This window comes from Ursus arctos, unplaced genomic scaffold (genome assembly GCF_023065955.2).
Source record: "Ursus arctos isolate Adak ecotype North America unplaced genomic scaffold, UrsArc2.0 scaffold_22, whole genome shotgun sequence".
Taxonomy (NCBI): Eukaryota; Metazoa; Chordata; class Mammalia; order Carnivora; family Ursidae; genus Ursus; species Ursus arctos.
The window spans coordinates 39,242,231-39,262,345 of record NW_026622897.1 but is presented as its reverse complement, the minus strand read 5'-3'; the positions used below and the strand labels follow the sequence as shown (position 1 = coordinate 39,262,345).

The 20,115-nt window shown below is 37.5% G+C and overlaps 1 protein-coding gene across 2 annotated transcripts in view; it reads left to right on the top strand.

The window, feature by feature from the left end:
• Positions 1-1,417: 1,417 nt before the first annotated feature.
• PGR (progesterone receptor) overlaps positions 1,418-20,115 on the top strand; it is a 117,754-nt gene continuing 99,056 nt past the window's right edge. The window contains exons 1-2 of one of the 2 annotated variants that reach the window (XM_048217404.2): positions 1,418-3,769; positions 4,962-5,113. In XM_048217404.2, the coding sequence (XP_048073361.1) occupies positions 2,136-3,769; positions 4,962-5,113 (1,786 nt within the window). In that variant the 5' untranslated portion in view covers positions 1,418-2,135. The remainder of the gene's footprint in view (positions 3,770-4,961; positions 5,114-20,115) is intronic. The other variant, XM_057316808.1, reaches the window with a different exon arrangement.

Here is a 20,115-nt window from a genome sequence, read left to right as displayed (position 1 = left end):
AATAAATAAATAAAATCCTAAAAAAAAATGAGATCATATGCCTTAAAATGGATGAACTATATGGTATCTGAATTATATCTCAATAAAGCATGTTAAGTGGTTTAAAATAGATCAGAAAGAGAAAAGCCTGAAAGCAACAATGACAGTATTAATAAATTGGTTCACCTCTCTAGTCTCATCCCCTTCCATTCTCATATTTACTCTATGCTCTATTCATAATGAATGGCATCCCTGCAGTTTCCATATTATATCTTCCTATTTGATGTCCTATGAACATCTCTATCTGCTTTCTAGAATTCACTTCACCCTTCTACCTCTCTAACTCCTTCATATCCAAAATTTGTCAGAATAAGCTAATTGTTAGAACAATCAATTCCAAAATCCAGTGGTCTACATCATATGGCTTTATTTCTCACTCAGGTAGACCTGCCCCAGGTGATTTAGGGATCCAAGATCCTTACCTCTAGTGGTTCTGCCCATCTTGGAGTCTTGGAGTCTTCCACTGTATTCTCTATATCTGGTTGAGAGGACCTGTGGGGCATCAGCACAGATATTATCTTGAGGAACTTTCTAAAGGATTAATTCAGTATTGAACATGGTATTTAGGATGATATCAAGATACCCAATGGTCTTGGGTTCAGCAGAGATTATTAGTTTATGATTCTGTACCTCGAATATATTGCAAAACTCTCCCCCTCTCTCTACTATATCTTATATAATAAGAGGTGATCTACTTAAAAAACAAACCTCAAAGATAATTATTTTTAAGAATAAATATGTTGAGGGGAGAAAATACTATTCACCATCTCTATGGAGGGACTTATGATGTAGCACAGAATATAAGCTGGAGCTAAGGAAGACTTTCCTTAAAGTGCTATTTAATAAAAGTTGGGATAAATTCCTTAGACAAATCAAAGTATGACACACAACATCTAAACTTCCAGAACTGGTGAAGAGGTATTATCAACTGTCTTTCACTCCCAAATTTCTCTGCCACACTGAGGACTGGTCCAGAGGAGCAGGACATCTTGGTTGTATTAAGAGAAATTTGAAAGTACTCACTTTCATGGAAATCATAATAGAGAGATTTTTTTTATATTTTTTAGGATCATCTTTGATACATTCATTTAATAACATAGCCAAATATCTTGCTCGACGTTAAATCTTTACAAAACTGAAATCCTGAAAGAATCCATTCGCTTTTCCAGTTAGATTGAACATGATTCTTAATTGGCAGTACACTGTCTTAATATTTTTATGAAGTTCTATCCCACAGCACCTGCCATTCAGAGTGGAATTCAGACTAGGGCCTGGGGATACCACTCCAGAATTTCAGATCAAGTGCGTCACGGGCGTAGGGTGGGGCTTTGGGCGGGGCATCCCGGTAGGGCGGAGGCGTCCTTAGAAAGCTGTGGGGCCAGTCTACAGCTGTCATTACTCAAGTTAAGCTTTGCATTATTTGTGTTCGAGGATATGGTGTGTAAGCAGCATTCTCAACTCGGCACTTGAGTGAAATATGTAAGTACAGACGTTTCCTCCTCCTGAACTGCAGAAAAACGTGAGAGCTCCAGGGATGATTGTCCCCAGCTATTTATTGGGGGCAGGCAGAAACCAGACTGTTTTTGAGAATGGGCTGTAGCGAGAAGTCCAAGTAGTCCCAGGTTTTAATGAGAAGGAAAGTGGAACTCAGTCAGGGATTGGGAGCTACAAGAGGAGCTCCGCTTTGAAGCCGGAAAAAAAAGTACGGAGAGAGAGCCGCGCATGTAATTGCTTTCGAAGCCACCGCCACTCGAGTGCCGGAATTGTGAGTACTCTGTGCCTCTGATCCTCGGACTGAAGTCGAAAAGCTCCCCCAGCTAGGAGACTACCTTCTTCTGCTCTCCCCACCTGACTCAGGGACTAAACAACTGCCACCCCTCCCCTGACGACCAGATGGAAGGCAAAGGCAGTAGCTGACCAGCGCCGCCCCCTTCCGACTGGCAAGGTGGAAATCCCCCACCCCGCCCCACCGAGTCCAGCCAAATTCAACTTTAATTTTCTCCTCCCTCTGCTCCTATACTTCCCACACGCCCTCCTTCTTCCCCTATCCCTCCTCCTTACAGACAGGGGAGGAGAAAAGGGGAGTTCAGGTCGTCATGACAGAGCCGAAGGCAAAAGATTCCCAGGCTCCCCACGTGGCGGGCGGCGCGCCCTCCCCCACACCGGACGGATCGCCTCTGTCGGGACGCCGGGATGCTGTCTCCTTCCAGGCGAGTCAGACGTTGGACGCCTCGCCTGTAGTTTCGGCTATACCCATCTCCTCCGACGGGCTGCTCTTCCCTCAGCCCTGCCAGGGACAGGACCCGGACGGGAGCACGCAGGACCAGCAGCAGCTGTCGGACGTGGAGGGCGGGTATCCCAGAGTTGAAGCCCCAAGCGGTGCAGGAGCTGGCAGCTCTAGACCCCCAGAAAAGGACAGAGGGCTGCTGGACAGTGTCTTGGACACACTACTGGAGCCCTCAGGCCCGGGGCAGAGCCACGCTAGCCCTCCTGCCTGTGAGTCCACCAGCCCTTGGTACCTGTTTGGTTCCGAACTTCCCGAAGACCCCAGGGTTGCCCCCGCCACCCAGGGGGTGTTGTCACCGCTCATGAGCCGGCCAGAGAGCAAGGCTGGCGACAGCTTCAGGACGGCAACTGCCCAAAAAGTGCTGCCCAGGGGCCTGTCACCGTCCCGGCAGCTGTTGCCCCTGACCTCTGGGAACCATCCTTGGCGGGGGGCCGCAGTGAAACCAGCACCGCAGCCCGCTTTGGTGGACGTAGAGGAGGAGGATGGTTTCGAGTCTGAGGGCTCCGTAGGTTCGCTTCTGAAAGGCAAATCCCGGCCTCTGGGAGGCACGGCGGCCGCAGGAGGAGCTGCGGCCACCGTTCCTGGGGTGGCAGCAGGAGGCGTCACCCTGGTCCCCAAGGAAGATTCCCGCTTCTTGGCGCCTAAGGTCTCCCTGGTGGAGCAGGACGCGCCAGAGGCGCCCGGGTGCTCCCCGATGGCCACCACGATGATAGATTTTATCCACGTGCCCATTCTACCCCTCAACTCGGCCTTCCTGGCCGCCCGCACCCGCCAACTCCTGGAAGGGGAGAACTATGACGGCGGGGCGGCGGCTGTCAGCGCCTTTGCCCCGCCGCGGGGTTCGCCCTCGGCTTCGTCCACCCAGGTGGCTGCCGGCGACTTCTCCGACTGCGCATACCCGCCCGACGCCGAGCCCAAGGACGCTGGGTTCCCGCTTTATGGCGACTTCCAGCCGCCTGCCCTGAAGATCAAGGAGGAAGAGGAAGGCACGGAGGCAGCTGCGCGCTCCCCGCGTCAGTACCTGGTGGCGGGTCCTAATCCCTCTGTTTTCCCGGATTTGCCACTGGCTCTGCAGCCGCTACCTCCGCGAGCTCCATCATCCAGACCCGGGGAAGCGGCAGTGGCGGCCGCCACACCCGCCAGTGCCTCTGTCTCCGCGGTGTCCTCGTCGGGGTCGACCCTAGAGTGCATCTTGTACAAAGCCGAGGGCGCGCCGCCCCAGCAGGGCCAGTTTGCTCCGCCGCCCTGCAAGGCGCCAGGCGCAGGCGCCTGCCTGCTGCCCCGGGATGGTGCCTCCACCTCGGCTACGGCTATCGCTCCGGGAGCGGCCCCTGCGCTCTACCCTCAGCTCAGCCTCAACGGACTCCCGCAGCTCGGCTACCAGGCCGCCGTACTCAAAGAGGGCTTGCCGCAGGTCTACCAGCCTTATCTGAACTACCTGAGGTGAGGGCCCAGAGCGGGGCGCGGGGAGCCCTTTGAGTCTCGCGAATAGCGGTCCAGCCACTTTGTCGCCGCCATCTCCTGGCCCTCAGGGTCCCGTTCACCAGAGCGGCCTCAAAGAATGGGTGGTCGGGGCTGGGCACAAGGGGAGTTTAGGTTCCTTTTTCTTCCCTTCTCTCCTTACTGTTTTAGGGACACAAAGGGGGAGCATAATAATGCCGTTTTGGGAGCGTGCCTCCTCAAAAGTATTTTCTAAACTTTCCAAATCTGCGAGATTTCGAGAGACAAAGCTAGCCCTGATTTAAAATGTGCAGCGTCACTCTAGGAGCGCGGTAGCCCAGTGGAACTGAAAAAGCGCAGCGAGTTCGGGCTTTATAAAATGGTTATTTTCTTAGAAGGACATTTACTGGGGATATCCTTCTTGGAGAAGAGACTTTAAGGCACGGATCCTTTGGGAGGGGTGGTACTTTGATGTATGGTAGCTTTCCAGAACTGAAAGCATAACTTCACGTGTTGGGACATTTAATGGCTCAATTTTCATACGAATCTCAAGGCTAAAGTTATGTATATGTTCATCAATCACTACCGTGCACTGTATTCTGTTATCGTTTCGGATTCGCTACAACTTTTTTCATACAGGTTTTCAAAAACATTTTGATTTACATACTGAATTAGTGGAATTTTAAAGAATGTTCACGTTAGAATCTTATTGCTGTGAATGCGCAAAACAGTGTCAATATAGTGTACAATTCTTTAAAATGGCAAACACATATACTGGTGTAAGTAAACATTAGGGGCTGTGTTAAAAACTCAAAACAAAAGCATTGCTAAGTACAAGTGAACCCTTAAAACAAAACCATGTTTATAGTTACCCAGGCTACAGGAAAGGAATTTTTTATTCTATATAAGGAGTTTTGTAGAAAGATTTTTTTTTAACAAAACCAATGGACCTTTGCTTTCCTGAGCATAAAATTATATATTATTCTTTTATGTGGATGCTGCGGATGAATGACTAATAATTTGCAAATGTGAGGAATCCAGTAACAGTACACCAAGTTTAATTTGCATGTCTTTTAAGGGTGTGTATACATTCAGTTCTATTTTTAAATCCCCTTTCACTTTGTCAGTTCTGTTAAGAAAACTTTAGTATTAGCTCACCTAGAAATAAATGGAATACTTTGTTTTGCTTTTCAAGGCCGGATTCAGATGCCAGCCAGAGCCCACAGTACAGCTTCGAGTCATTACCTCAGAAGATTTGTTTAATCTGTGGGGATGAAGCTTCAGGCTGTCATTATGGTGTCCTCACCTGTGGGAGCTGTAAGGTCTTCTTTAAAAGGGCAATGGAAGGTAGGCTCCTTTCTCCTGATTCTTTATTTTTGGTTTAATTGTAAACAGAGACCATCTATTACTTTTTAGATTTTAATTATCCCTTGCTTCTAAGGAATGGTGATATTTCCTTATAACTTAAAATATATGACTATGTTTTAACAATATGTTTTTATTTATAATACTCAAAATCGAATGTGTTTGGATATTATAATTGCATACTCTTTGACTAGCAGTTTCAATATTAGATCAAGTTATACTAATCTTGGGGACAATGCTGCTATTGTTCATTACCTATTTAGCTTTAAAGAAACAGCTTGGCTGTAATTGTATTTTTATATTTCTATTATATATTATATGTAATATGTACTAAATTTAAATTTTTGATCGAAAGAAAAATGGTAAAAGTCACATGTGTGCATATATATGTGATGCAGTTACAAATTTTCTGCATAATTTTGTCTTTTCTCTACATTCATATTTATGTAATACTTATATAATGGTGATTCTGAACAAATTTTTAAAATTCTCCTTTTGTTTGGTATATTTTTATAAGGGGATAGGATTAAACAGTTTAAAGCAAATGAAAAATTTGGGCATCACAATAACAACTTCTGAAGGAGTATTTTGCTATAAGACCTTCATATTTTTAAAATCTAAATTACATATTTATCTAATGATTTTGAATTGACTTACATAATGTATTTTGCACTTGAACTGAGCTGAAATGAGTTTAGGGTTCCCTCTGGAGTGCTGAGATCACACCTAGACAAGGAACTAAAGATCTGATTACCTGCTTTTTTGCTTCCTGTTTGTGAGGGATTTGTTTGTTTGTTTGTTTGTTTTTTAATTTCAGGAGCCTTCTATTTATAAGTAGGAAAGGAAGGAATGGGGAATTTTTACTTTAAGGGAACTTTCAAAGGAGTTTAATGTGCATATTTAATATGCACTAAAAGAATAAAAACATTTAAAATTCACTATTCTTGTAGATGCCTAACAAGTGATTCTTTACAACTATTATACTTTTTTGGTAAAAATGATTCCCAACCATTTATTAGTAGTATTTGTAATAATTCTACTTAAATTAATTCTTCTTAAAGAATATTTGCTTTTTATTTATTAAATATGATTTTTTTCCACAAAGGATGAATATATTTAACTGATACTGAACATATGTATTCAGCTTCAAGACGTTTAATTGCATTTTAAATTAATTGAAGCACTGTGTGAAAAGAGGCTACATGAAAAAAATGGGACACAACTGAGAGTGGCCCTAACTTTCCTATTGACATTATTTAGTCATAGTTAAAAGTAGGAATTCGTTGTGTGGAAGAGCAGATTCTCCAGCACATAACTGGAGTTACTATTTCCATGTGATTTTAGTTCTGGTTTTTTGAACACTCTTTTTGACATTAATAAGATTTCCTTTATTCTTATACTCTCCTTAGAGCAGTGTAATGTTATAAGTGAATAAGTGAATGACCCCCATAGAATGCCCTGCCTGAAGGCCAGTTTTTTCTAGCCCAGCTCCATCTCTTTGTAGATAAGTCCCAAAGACATAAATTTGAGTTTCGAAAGAGCACATAGCTAGTTAGTAACTAGTTGTTAGTCACCATAGGTTAGACACTCTTTCATTGCAATACTTATAAATCAGAGATGGTGTGAATGAGTAGATATATGATGAATGCTACTTAATTTTCAGAAGTTACTTCAAGCTGTGCATATAGAATCAAGAGCACCCTAACTAAAATACAAATGATTTTATAGTATTACAATACTGTCCAGAACCACATACAATGTCTTCTCAAATTTACTCTTAGAAAGCATTTGTTGGACCACTACTGTTGGCATGATCCTGTTTTAGTCTTGAGTAGTAAAAATGAAGTACCTTTATTTGGCAATATTTACAAAAAGGAATTCAAGATAGATGTTTATAAGTCATTCATGAAACTAAAGCAAGATTACAAAAATATATGAGTAATTTCATTCAGCAGGTTTTTTTATTTAAAATTTTTTTTTAAAGATTTTATTTGACACAGAGAGAGAGAAGGAGAGAGCTATCACAAGCAGGGGGAGCAGCAGGAAAGGGAAAAGCAGGCTCCCCGCTGAGCAAGGAGCCTGATGTGGGGCTCAATCCCAGGACCATGGGATCATGACCTGAGGAGCCAAAGGCAGCTGCTTAACTGACTGAGCCACCCAGGCACCCCCATTCAACAGTTATTTTATACCTCTTATATTTAGATCTGTGGCAAAGATATTCTTCCCTTAACTTCACTTCTCTCTGCCTTAGATCTAAAATGAGGATAACAATAGCTACTCCTCAGGTTGTTATAAAAATTAAATGAGTTCATACATGCAAAGTTTTGAAATAAATGCCTAGCATATTGTCAGTTTAATTGGTGTCGCTTCTGTCAAGGAGCTTATGATAGAGTTGAGGAGGTAACATATGCATGTAAGATCTTTTTGCATATGAAATAGAGATTCTCACTAAATGCCCAGAGAAGCAAATCTGTAAAATAGTTAAGATTTGTGTGGTTAGTGTGTTGAGTTAGTGTGTTTAGGCAGGAGGAAGTTGGTTATAGGAAGTGATGTGCATATTCTATAATGACAGGAGAAGACTTCATGGAAAATATGAACTCATTTGGTTACTAAAGGACAAGTAAGATTATTGATCTCTGGGCATTGAGGAGAGCTTTTAAGTGTATATGTCCAAAGAGGAGTGAAAAGATTAAGATTTGATTGACTAAGACTTGAAGAATTATATTAGGAAATCATTAAAATTAAGGGTTGGGAAGTTTAATTGCTGGTGTTTGAATGAATTGGGATAAAATCAGTGATTTAAGACAAGATAATAGAAGTTTCTGGGAATTTTCATGACTAAGAAAGATGAGTAGAAGGACTTTAACAGTTGGAGAGAAAAAGGTGTGAAATCTAAACTATGGGTAGTTCAAGGTAGAACTATGTGTGGATGCCAATATGTCCAGAGGTTGAAAGTCAGTGGTCAAAATATAGATACTGTTACCAAGGAAAATAATGATAATAGCAGGGCCCCTGGGTGGCTCAGTCAGTTAAGCGACTGCCTTCGGCTCAGGTCATGATCTCAGAGTCCTGGGAACAAGCCCCACGTCTGGCTCCCTGCTCTGCAGGGAGTCTGCATCTCCCTCTCTCTCTGCCGCTCCCCCTGTGTGTGCTTGCTCTCTGTCTCTCAAATAAATAAATATAATTTAAAAAATGATAATAGCATTTTAGAGTACTTTCTATGTACCAGTAACTAACTGTTTTATGGGTGTTTTAGTTCCTTTAATCCTTATAATCCTTATATTTTCAATTTACCAACAAGGAAACTAAGGCCCAGAGATGTTAAATTGCCTTAATCATAGTTAGGAAGTGGTAGTGGGAGGATTCAAACCCAAGTGGTGTGACTCCAGAATCTATGCTACATTTCTCTCAATTATACTACATTTCTCTTAGTAGGAAATTCTGTTTAAATTTCAAAGGAAAACAATAGAGAGTTGTAAGAAAAAAATGTGAGCCAAATGATAAAACATCTAGGAGGGTAAAAGTGAATCCTAAAGGAGATTGCAAGATGAGGGGTGATTAGAAGTGTGTGATATAAATGGATGGATGATACTAACTTCACCTTTTAGGACAGCTATGAGAAGACATAGTCAGGAACCAAGAACCAGTTTCTTTACCTCTCCTCCAAATTAGGAGCTTTGTATGAGACAGAAGAGAGAAGAGGCAGGAAAGGAAGGGAAGGGAAGGGAATGGGAGGGGAAGGGAAAACACTCAGGAAGTGAGTGTTTAGGAGTGGGAAGAGATGACCTCTCTTAACCTAAGAAAATGAATTAGCCAAAAAGCAATTAGTTGAACAGCCCATTGCATTCCTTTACTAAGGCTTGGAATGAACCAGGAAGTAGTCAGGAATTGCCTTAATACCTTTCAAGGAGATGAAGTCATAATGACCCAACCAGTTCTATAAATGCAGGTCGTGACTTCATAGTAAGAAAGAAAAGATCATTTCTCATTGGCTTTCCTGTGTATGTACTGTGATTAGCTTGGTGCTAGAAATATATACTCGATATTCAGTAAATTTGTTCTAAATCATCATAACTGATGATGTCAAGCTCTTATTCTTTGGGTGCTTTTCACTGTGACAGCATTTGTAGTGAACAAAATTTGATGGAATATGGTTGGGGAAATATTATAATACAGTGAAACATTATTTAGAAGACACTAGTCTAAGTAATATTGATGGATTTGTAATTATACTACATTATTAGCCTCATTTTTATTCTAGACATATTGAGGTATAATTGATGAATAAAATTCTGAGATATTTAAAGTGTACAACATGATGATTTGATATATATGGTGAAAGGATTCCCCTATGAAGTTAATTAACACATCCATCCCCTCACTTATTTATCTTTTTTCTTTTTGGCAAGAATATTTAAGTTTTACTCTCAGCAAATTTCAGTCAATAATACAATGTTTTCAACTAGTCACCATGTTATATATTATATCCTCAGACCCATTCATCTTAAAAGTTTGTACCATTTTACCAGTCTCTCCCTACTTCCCCTATTTCCCAGCCCCTGGGGACCATTTTTCTACTCTTACTATGAATTTGATTGTATTTATTCGATGTGTAAATGATACCATGTGGTATTTGTCTTTCTCTGTCTGATTTATTTTATGCATAATGTCCTCTAGGTTCATCTAAATTGTTTTGTTCATGTATTAATAACCAAGTATTTATCAAGCACCTGCCATATGTTAGGCATTATGCTAGGTGCTAGTTGAAAAAGCTATAAAATTGGAAAGACCGGGCTGCAGTCCTAGTGGAGTTTATAGTGTAGTAGAGGCAAGAAACACTCTACCAATGAGCATTTATATAATGAATTATAGATGTGCTAAGTGAATAGTTTAAGCAATGCCTGGAAAACTAGAGAATTGACCCCTCTGTCAGAAGCTGGGGATGATGGGAAATACCTTTTAGATTTAGAGAGACACCATCATAAGTAGACCACAGAGGAAACTGGACAGAAATGAAATATTTTATGCATAAAGTATTTCTTTCAAAAGTTGAATATAGCAGGTGTCAGAGACTAAAAATGAAACTGATTTGGTAGCATATTCTCCCTGCTATGGCTTCCAAAAGAGAAATAATGAACATTCCAATTCACTTAAATATTTTATTATTTTAAGAGCAGTTCTAGGTTTACAGCAAAATCAAGAGGGAGGTACAGAGATTTTCCATATACTTCTTGCCCTGGCATATCCTCCCCTATTATTAACATCCTCCATTAGAGTTGTACATTTTTTGTTACAATTGTTGAATGTACTTCAATTATGCCCACTTCACAATCACCCCAAATCCATAGTTTGCATTAGGGTTTGCTCTTGGTATTGTACATTCTATGGGTTTGAATAAATATACAATAAAATGTATCCATGGTTACGGTATCATACAGAGTAGTTTCACTGCCCTAAAAATCCTCTGTGTTCCATTTATTCATCCTTCTTTGCCCCCGAATCCCTGACAATCATTGAATTATTTACTCTCTCCATAGTTTTGCCTTTTCCAGAATGCCATACAGTTTCACTTGGTAATATGCATTTAAGTTTCCTCCATGTCTTTTCATGGCTTGATACCTCATTTCCTTTTAGTTCTGAATGTAGCACAGTTTATCCATTCACCTGCTGAAATGTATTTTGGTTGCATCTATGTTTCGACAATTATGAAGAAAGCTGCTATAATGATCCATGAGCAGGTTTTTGTGTGGGCTATGAATGAAAATTCTTGTTGCTCTGCATCTCTCCTATCATTTGGTATTGCCTGTGTTCTGGATTTTGGTCATTCTAATAGGTGTATAGTAATATCTCATTGTTTTAATTTGCATTTTTCTGATGACATATAATGTAGAGCATATTTTCATGTACTTATTTGCCACCCATGTATCTTTGGTGAGAAGCCTGTTAAGGTCTTTCACCCATTTTTTAATCTGGTTGCTTTCTTATTATTGTGTTTTAACAGTTCTTATATATTTTATATCTTATATATTTTATATATATATATTTATATATATATATTATAACAGCTCTTTATTAGATATGTCTTTTGCAAATACTTCCTTCCATTCTGTGTCTTTTTATTCTCTTGACTGTCTTTTGCATAGCAGAAAATTTTACTTTTAATGAAATCCAGTTTCTCAGTTCTTTCTTTCATGAATCATGACTTTGATATTGTGTCTAAAGAATCATTAACTAAACTCAAGGTCATCTAGATTTGCTCCTATTTTATCTTTTAGGACTTTTATAATTTTGCGTCTTATATTTAGGTCTGTGATTAATTTTGAGTTAATGTTTATGAAGAGTGTAAGGTCTAGGTTTAGATTCACTTTGTTGAATGTGGATGTCCAGTTGTTTCAGGACTATCTATCGAAGAGATAGTTTTTGCTCCATTGTATTCCCTTTGCTACTTTGTCAAAGATCAATTGACTATATTTATGTGGGTTTATTTCTAGGGCTTTCTATTCTGTTACATTGACTTATTTGTCTGTTCTTTCACCAATACCACACTGTTTTGATTACCATAGATTTATAGTAAGTCTTGAAGTCAGGTAGGTCAGTCCTTCAACTTCAATATTGTGTGAATATTCTGGGTCTTTTGCATCTACATATAAACTTTAAATTGTTTGTCAATGACCATGAAAAAATTTTCTGTGGTTTTAATTGGGACTGCATTGAATCTGTAGATCATATTGGGAAGAACTCGTCTTGACAACATTGAATATTCCCATCCATGAGCATGGAATATTGCTCCATTTATTTAGTTATTTTGTTCATTGATTAGAGTTTTGTGATTTTCCTCCTATAGGTCTAGTGCATATTTGGTTGTACTTATGCTTTTCTTTTTTCAAGATTTTATTTATTTATTTGACAGAGAGAGACACAGTAAGAGAGGGAACACCAGCAGAGGGAGTGGGAGAGGGAGAAGTAGGATTATCGCTGAGCAGGGAGCCCGATGCGGGGATCCCAGGACCCTGGGATCATGACCTGAGCCGAAGGCTGACGAAGGTGACTGAGTCACCCAGGTGCCCCTGGTTATACTTATACTTAAGTACTTCATTTTTGGGCTGCTAACGTAAATGATAGTGTTTTAAATTTCAAATGTCATTTGTTCATTGCTAGTATATAAGAAAATGACTGACATTTATAGATTAGCCTTACATCCTGCAGCCTTGCTATAGTTGCTTTTTAGCTCCAGGAGTTGTTTTGTCAGTACTTTTGGATTTTCTACATAGATGATCATGTCACCTACGAACAAAGATAGTTTTATTTCTTTCTTCCCAATGAGTATACCTTTTACTTCCTCTTTTTTTCCAATTGCATTAGTAGGACTTCCACCGCAGTAGTGAAAATGAGTGGTAAGAGGAGATACTCTTGTCTTGTTCCTGGTCTGATGGGAAAACTGCTACTTTCTCACCATTAACTATGACATCAGTTGTAGAATTTTTTGTAGATATTTTTAATCAAGTTGAGTAAGTTCACTTCTGTTTCTAGTTCATGAGTGAGTGCTGGATTTTGTCAAGTCCTTTTTCTGCATCTATTGATATGATCACGTGGTATTGCTTTTTTAGCTAGTTGATGTGATACAACACATTAATTTTCAAGTGTTGAACCATTCTTACATGCCTAGGATAAATCCCATTTGATCATGTTGTAGACTTCTTTTCAACTTTTTTGGATTTGATTTGCAAGATTTTGTTGAGGATTTTTGCATCTATGTTCATGAGAGATACCAGTCTGTAGTTTTCTGGTACTGTGTTTGGTTTTATATCAGGGTAATGCTGGCCTCACAGAATGAATTAGGAAGCATTTCCTCTGTTTCTATTTATGAGATTGTGGTGAACTGACATAATTTCTTCCTTAAATGTTTGGCAGAATTCACCAGTGAACTCATCTTGGCACGGTGCTGTTTTGGAAAGTTATTAATTGCTGATTCAATTTCATTAATAGATATAGGCCTATTCAGATTGTTTATTTCTTCTTGTGTGAGTTTTGGCAGATTTTTTTATCTCAAGGCATTGGTCCATTTCATTTTGGTTATCAGATTTGTGGGCATAGAGTTATTCATAGCATTCCTTTATTATATTTTTAATGTCTATAGGGTCTATAGTGATATCCCTCTTTCATTTCTGATATTAGTAATTTGTGTTCTCTCTCTTCTTAATCTGGCTGGAGGCTTATATTGATTTTATTGATCTTTTCAGAGAACCAGCTTTTGGTTTTGTCTTTTTTTTATATTGACTTCCTGCTTTCAATGTCATTGATTTCTGACCTAATTTTTATTACTGTTTTCTACTTTCAGTGGCTTAATTCGTTCTTCTTTTTCTCATTTGCTAAGGTGAAAGTTTTGATGATTATCAATTTTAGATCTTATCTAAAATATACAGATAATGCTATATTTATAAATGCCACAAATTTCCCTGTAAGCACTGCTTACATATAGCTATATACCACAGATTTTGCTAATTTGTGTTTTCATTTTTATTTAGTTCAAAAATTTTTTTAATTTCTCAAGATTTTTTTCTTTGAATCATGTGTTAATTAAAACTATGTTGTAAAATCTCCATCTCCACATGCTTTATTTTCCAGTTGTCTTTCTGTTTAAAGTTCAATTTCATTGTGGTCTAAGAGCAGACATTGTATAATTTCTATTCTTCAAATTTGTTAAAGTGTGATTTATGACCTAGAATGTGGTTTATCTTGGTGAATGTTCCATGTGGACTTGAGAATGTGTATTCTGCTGCTGTTGAATGAAGTATTCTGTAGATGTTGGTTATATCCAGTTGAATGATGTTGTTGAGTTCAGCTGTGTCCTCACTGATTTTTTTTTTTTTTTTGCCTGGTGGATCTGTCCATTTCTCATAGAGAGATGTTGAAGTGTCCAGCTATAATAGTGGATTCATCTATTTTTTCTTGCTATTCTATCAGCTTTTGCTTCACAAAATTTTAATGCTCTGTTGTTAGATGCTTACACATTAATGACTGTTATGTCTTCTTGGAGAATCAACTCCTTTATCATTATGTAATGCTCCTTTTTATCCCTAAGAACTTTCCTTACTTTGAAGCCTGCTCTAATTATACATTCAAATTTTCATGGACCAATTCATGAATTATTTCTGTCTTTAGAGCTTTATAATATTTTCTCTGTCTTTTGTATTCCACAAAATTATCCAGCAATCCCTCCCACTATAATTTCTTTGATTAAAATTTGGGTTCTTGAGAAGATAATTTGCCAGTAATCTTATTTAATTTTCTCTCCAGTAGAGTCTACCCTGTGGCAGTTTTTCTGTTCTAAAAATAAACATGAAGTAATTAACTGGACTAGACTTCTAAACTTTATAAATAATAATAAATATTCTTATTAATAAATACTCAGATAATTTATCTTTATGCTACAGGTCTCTCAGTTTAATATTCAGCGTGAGTGATAAGCTGGTTTTAAGCACAGTTTGCATTATGACCCATTAAAGTCTCCATTTTACTGAAAAAGAAGTAATAGAAAGATTGCAATGGGGATCATCTGCTTAATATTTACTTATTTAGGACTGCCAAATTATTAATGCCTCTTCAGAACTGCATCTTAACACCACTGCAAGAATCAGAGGGGGGACAGATGTATTGGTGTCAAGACAAACATGTTAATTCTAACAGCTAGTGATTCTGCTTCAGCCTTCGAGCTATTATACTTTAATTACTCGAGTAACACAATAATACATTCTCCTTTAAAAAGGAAAAACATTACCAGTAAGGCTTAAGTCCTCTTTGATCAATACTTCCAATCTGTTCCCTTCCCTACCATTCTTCTCTACTATCTTAGTTTTTAACGTGTGTGTGTGTGTTTGTGCATATAATGTTGTTTTGCATATGTTCATACATAAAAGGTATCCTATATGTAATAATCCTTCATCATTTTTTCATGCAACAATAACTTGAAGCTCTGTATGTTTATTTACAGTCCTAGCTTGTCCTTTATTGCAAAATATTTCATAATATTAAAATCCTTTTATTTAATTAATTCAATTAGCCAGCATAGTGTATCATTAGTTTCAGATGTAGATTTCAGTTAATCATCAGTTGCATATAATACCCAGTGCTCATCGCAACATGTGCCGTCCTTAATGCCCATCACCCAGTTACCCCATCCCCTCCCCTGACCTCCCTTCTACCAACCCTCAGTTTGTTTCCAATAGTTAAGAGTCTCTCATGGTTTGTCTCCCTCTCTGATTTCTTCCCTTTCAGTTTTCCCTCCCTTTCACTATGAACATCTGTGCTATTTCTTATATTCCACACGAGTGAAACCATATGATAATTCCCTGTCTCTGACTGACTTATTTCATTCAGCGTAATAACCTCCAGTTCCATCCACATTGATGTAAATGGTAAGATTTCATTCTTTTTGATGGCTGAGTAATATTCCATTGTGTGTGTGTGTGTGTGTGTGTGTGTGTGTGTGTGTGTACCATATCTTCTTTATCCATTCATCTGTTGATGAACATCTGGGCTCTTTCCACAGTTTGGCTTTGGGGACATTACTGCTATAAACATTGGAGTGCAGGTGCCCCTTCAGATCACTACATTTATATCTTTGGGGTAAATACCTAGTAGTACAATTGCTGGGTCATAGGGTAGCTCTATTTTTAACTTCTTGAGGAAACTCCATACTATTTTCCAGAGTGGCTGTAGCAGCTTGCAGTATGAAAATCCTTTTTTAAGGCAGGCATCACTACCATACCATTACTTGAGTAAGCTTTTTTTGTGTTTGCCTCCTTGAGTACATTCCTTGTTCCTTTTTCCAGAATATAATTATTTTTATCCAGCTCTAAATGAACTACATGATTAGCTTTCTTTATGCTGCTGAAATGATTTAAGTCATTAATTTATTCACTCTAGATACATGTGTTGATATTTACTACATTTAAAAGTTGCTTATGCTAGAACTAGAAAGATGAATATGTACATAATCACCATTTTTGACATATCCAAATTGGGAAGAAGAAAAAAACAAAACAAAACAAAAACTGTTGTAAACATGAGAATACTTCAACTCTAGTTATGCCAAAGCCATGGATGACACATCATAGTATTCAATTAGACAACTCTAGAAGAATTGCAGATTGTTCCACTAACATATCCTGATGTTGTGTAAAAGGCTTATTCATTTAAAAACACTTAACTACTCTTGACCATGACCCAGGCACTGTTCTAAGTGCTTTACTATATTAAGTCATTTAATCTTTCTATGAGTCTTATGAGCTAGACGTACTCTTATTATCTGTATTTCACAGATGAGCAGGTCACTACAAAGTGTAAGGGTCAAAATTCAAACCCAGGGCATCTGACTGCAACTTCTGTGTTTTGTGTACCTCTATGCTATCTCTCCAGAATGTTTTGTATTTGAATAAATGTTAATTACATCATAATTCTTCAGGCAAAAACATGATCTCTTCCAGGAGATTGGTTTTCAAATTGTACTCCTCAACTCAGTCCCATTCCTTTTTCAAACCAGAAGAGCTCTGCTTTTGTCTGTTTATTTGGCTTATTCTTCCACTTAAGATTTTATTTGAACAAAGGATTCTCTGCCAACATTTTCTTTTAAATATTGTTTCATCATAACAGGAAACTGTTAGGCCTCAAACAAGTGTTTATTCAGGTACTTTAGTAAATCCTAAACAGTTCCGTGACTTTAAATGCTGATACCTTTTTGACATCTGTGCAAAGGTAGGATGAACATTTGGTCAAGATATCAAATCCAACTGTTTAATATTTAAACAGAATATGAACATTTTTGTCTGAAAATGACCTCCGAGTTTTAGAGTTCTGTCTTTGTCAGCAAAACAAAGTAACTTCATGGAATCTTTTATCAATCACTTCTTTAAAGGACTGATTGAAGTAATTGTTACTTAAGACAGTGATTCTTAACATTTACTTCCCTGGATTTTTAAACTTTAGTCTCATTTGGAATTTTAAGAAAGATACCCTATTGATCTTCCATATCTGCCTAATTTGAGAAGGGTAGATAAACACAATATCCTTCTTGTTGCTGGAAGACCCTCATATAATAAACTACATAGTGCATATTTCACATAATTTGTCAGCCTATTGTGTTTTCCTTTGTACTTTAACTCCTACAAGGTAAAGAAGTTAATTTTCATGCTCAATTTTTTAAATGTAATTAACTTAGGTTTTTGGTTCTCAACTGTTGCTATAGACTTTGGTGTTATGTACTTTCTATAAAATTTTAAGGAATCATAATTTTTTGTAGCAATTACTCAATAGTAATCATTTCTTCAGAAAAAATACTTTCAATATTATTTTCTTTTATGTGACATAGCAATTTATGAGATTGAATAAACAAGTGGTGAGTATGGACCATGAGTAAATTCTTTTGAAAATGTCATGAGAGCAATCGCCCCAGAAAAGAACACAAAAATGTTATATATAATTACAAGGTATTCTTGGATCCTGAACCTTAAGTTGTACTTTTGTTTATTCCATGCTCTTTGTTTATAACAGCCATTGTCACAATTCTTGCTTTTAAAATCATGCATTCTCAGCAGTCAATCTAACATATTACCTTCCCTATAAAAACATTCATTGTTTTTGTTTCTCTAATTAATATGATTTTTTTTTTACCCTCAAGATCCAAACCACATTTATTTTTTATTACCTGTGTTATACTTACGGGGTTTTCTTACCTCCCTGATGGAATCTAAAATTCTATAAATTTAGGCATTATAGCTTATTTATCTTTTGTAACCTTCTGCAGAACCCCATGTGGTAGTAAACGTACAAGAAGAATAAATAACAATAATTATTTCATAAACATTTATTGTAATTTTCAGGGCTGCTACATTCCAAAATTATAATGGGTGCCACGTTCAATACAGTTTATGAATTTATTTCTTAATACATATCCAAAATCTCTAAGCTAAAATCTTTTGGGCCAGATGTGTTTCAGAATTCAGAATTGAATAGACATTTTAAAAAGATGATCTAGAATAAAACTTCATATGAAACACCTTAATATTTATACAGCAAAATATATGAACACAGCCTATAAAATGTGAGTTTGGGCCTGGTTCTGCTGCCAAATGAAGTCAGGTCAGGTGAAGTCTCATTAACAAATAACTACAGCAAAACTTTTTTTAGCAAGTCTTTTTGTATATTGAAATTGTGAAAGAGGAATTGTGAACCTCTGTCAGTTCTTGGCTTTATCTAGACAGTCTGGATTCCTTAATTCGTGATGCAGGGTAACCTCAAGTTTTGTCCTGAATTAGTCCTCTGAAAATATGATTCTTTGTTGGTCCCTTTTAACTTCCTAGGATACTCGAAAGTCAAAACTGGTGTATTAGGGCCACTAGACTGCACTAGACTGAGGCTAGCTCAGACTACATAGAGTTAGTGTGGAGGGAAATCAGGCACTAGGTTGATGTGTAATAACGGCCTCTTTAGGAAATTCTTGCTTGAAGAACAAAGCATATCATCATATTGTATCCTGTCAGTAAGCAGTTTGGTGTTTATTTTTTCAGATAGTTTTCTATATGTAGTAATATCAAATGGATGAAATTATTTTAATCCAAATGACATTATAGCTTGCTTTTTTTTCACAAAATCCAATATTTTAGATACCTTTTCACATCTGTAATATAAACAGCTAGCTCACTCTTCAAATGTCATAGAGTATTTCATTGCAAGGGTATATCATAATTTATTAATATCCTATTCACAGGCGTTTGGGCTATTTTCAGTTTCACAAATAATGTAGTAATAAATATCCACCTAGAGGTATTGCTACACATTTCTAGAGTTTAGTGTTGTTGTTTTTAAAGATTTTATTTATTTATTTGTCAGAGAGAGAGAGGAGTGCAAGCACTTAAGCAAGGAGAGGGAGAAACAGGCTCCCCGCTGAGCAAGGAGCGCCATGCAGGGCTCGATCCCAGAACACTGGGATCATGACCCTAACTGAAGGCAGACACTTAACCAACCGAGCCACCCAGGTATCCCTAGAGTTTAGCTTTTGTTTTTTGTTTTTTGTTTTTTTGAGAACTGGTTTCTAGAAATGGAATCGTTGGGCCAAGTAATGAATAAATAGATAACACCAAACTGCTCTCCAATTCTCAAATGGTCATTATTCATTGTTTTATCAACCTGATCACTAGAGTGACCATTATTGTTTTAATCAGTAATAGTTATTGTGCATTGAACATTTTTCATACTTCTGTGAACTGTATTTTGTGAATTGTCCTCATATTTTTTGTTCATTTTTCTTTGTCTTTTTTTTCTTAGTGGTTTGTGAAAATATTTTGCATATGAGTAATGACATTCTTTTGACTTATACATGTGTTACAAATACTTTCCCAATTTGTCCTTTGACTTTTTTGTCTTAAAGAATACATTTAAAATTTTATTTATGTAGTAAAATTGACCAAATTTGGTTTTGAATTCTAGATTTCATGTCAATATTAGAAAATTTACCACTCCAAGATTAAAATACATGCTTTCAATATTTTTTTCCTTAAAAAAAAACTTAAATTTTGTACTTCCTTGAATTTTTTTTGTATAAGCCAGTAGTCCAAGGATCATTTATTGAGCACTCCATCTGAAAATGAAAGCTTAATGCCTAACTCTTTTCTTTTTAATTGGAAATAAGTCCTACTATTTCCAAGAAAGAACCTTTTCTTACTATTACAAGACAAAATAAATGAACTCTTCCAGCACTACCTATTATTTTTGGTAAGTTGTGAGTCTTTGCTCATGAAACTAAAAAGTGGGAATGAAAACAGAGATGATAAGCATAAAACATTCAGCATGACGGCAGCAAATAAGTTGAAATCTTAAATGAACAAAGCTCTGCAAATGCCATTGCTATGGTTGATTTTTAACACAGGGACCTTAAAATACAGTAGAATCTTAATAATATTTTTGCAACATAATGAGACATGACAGTG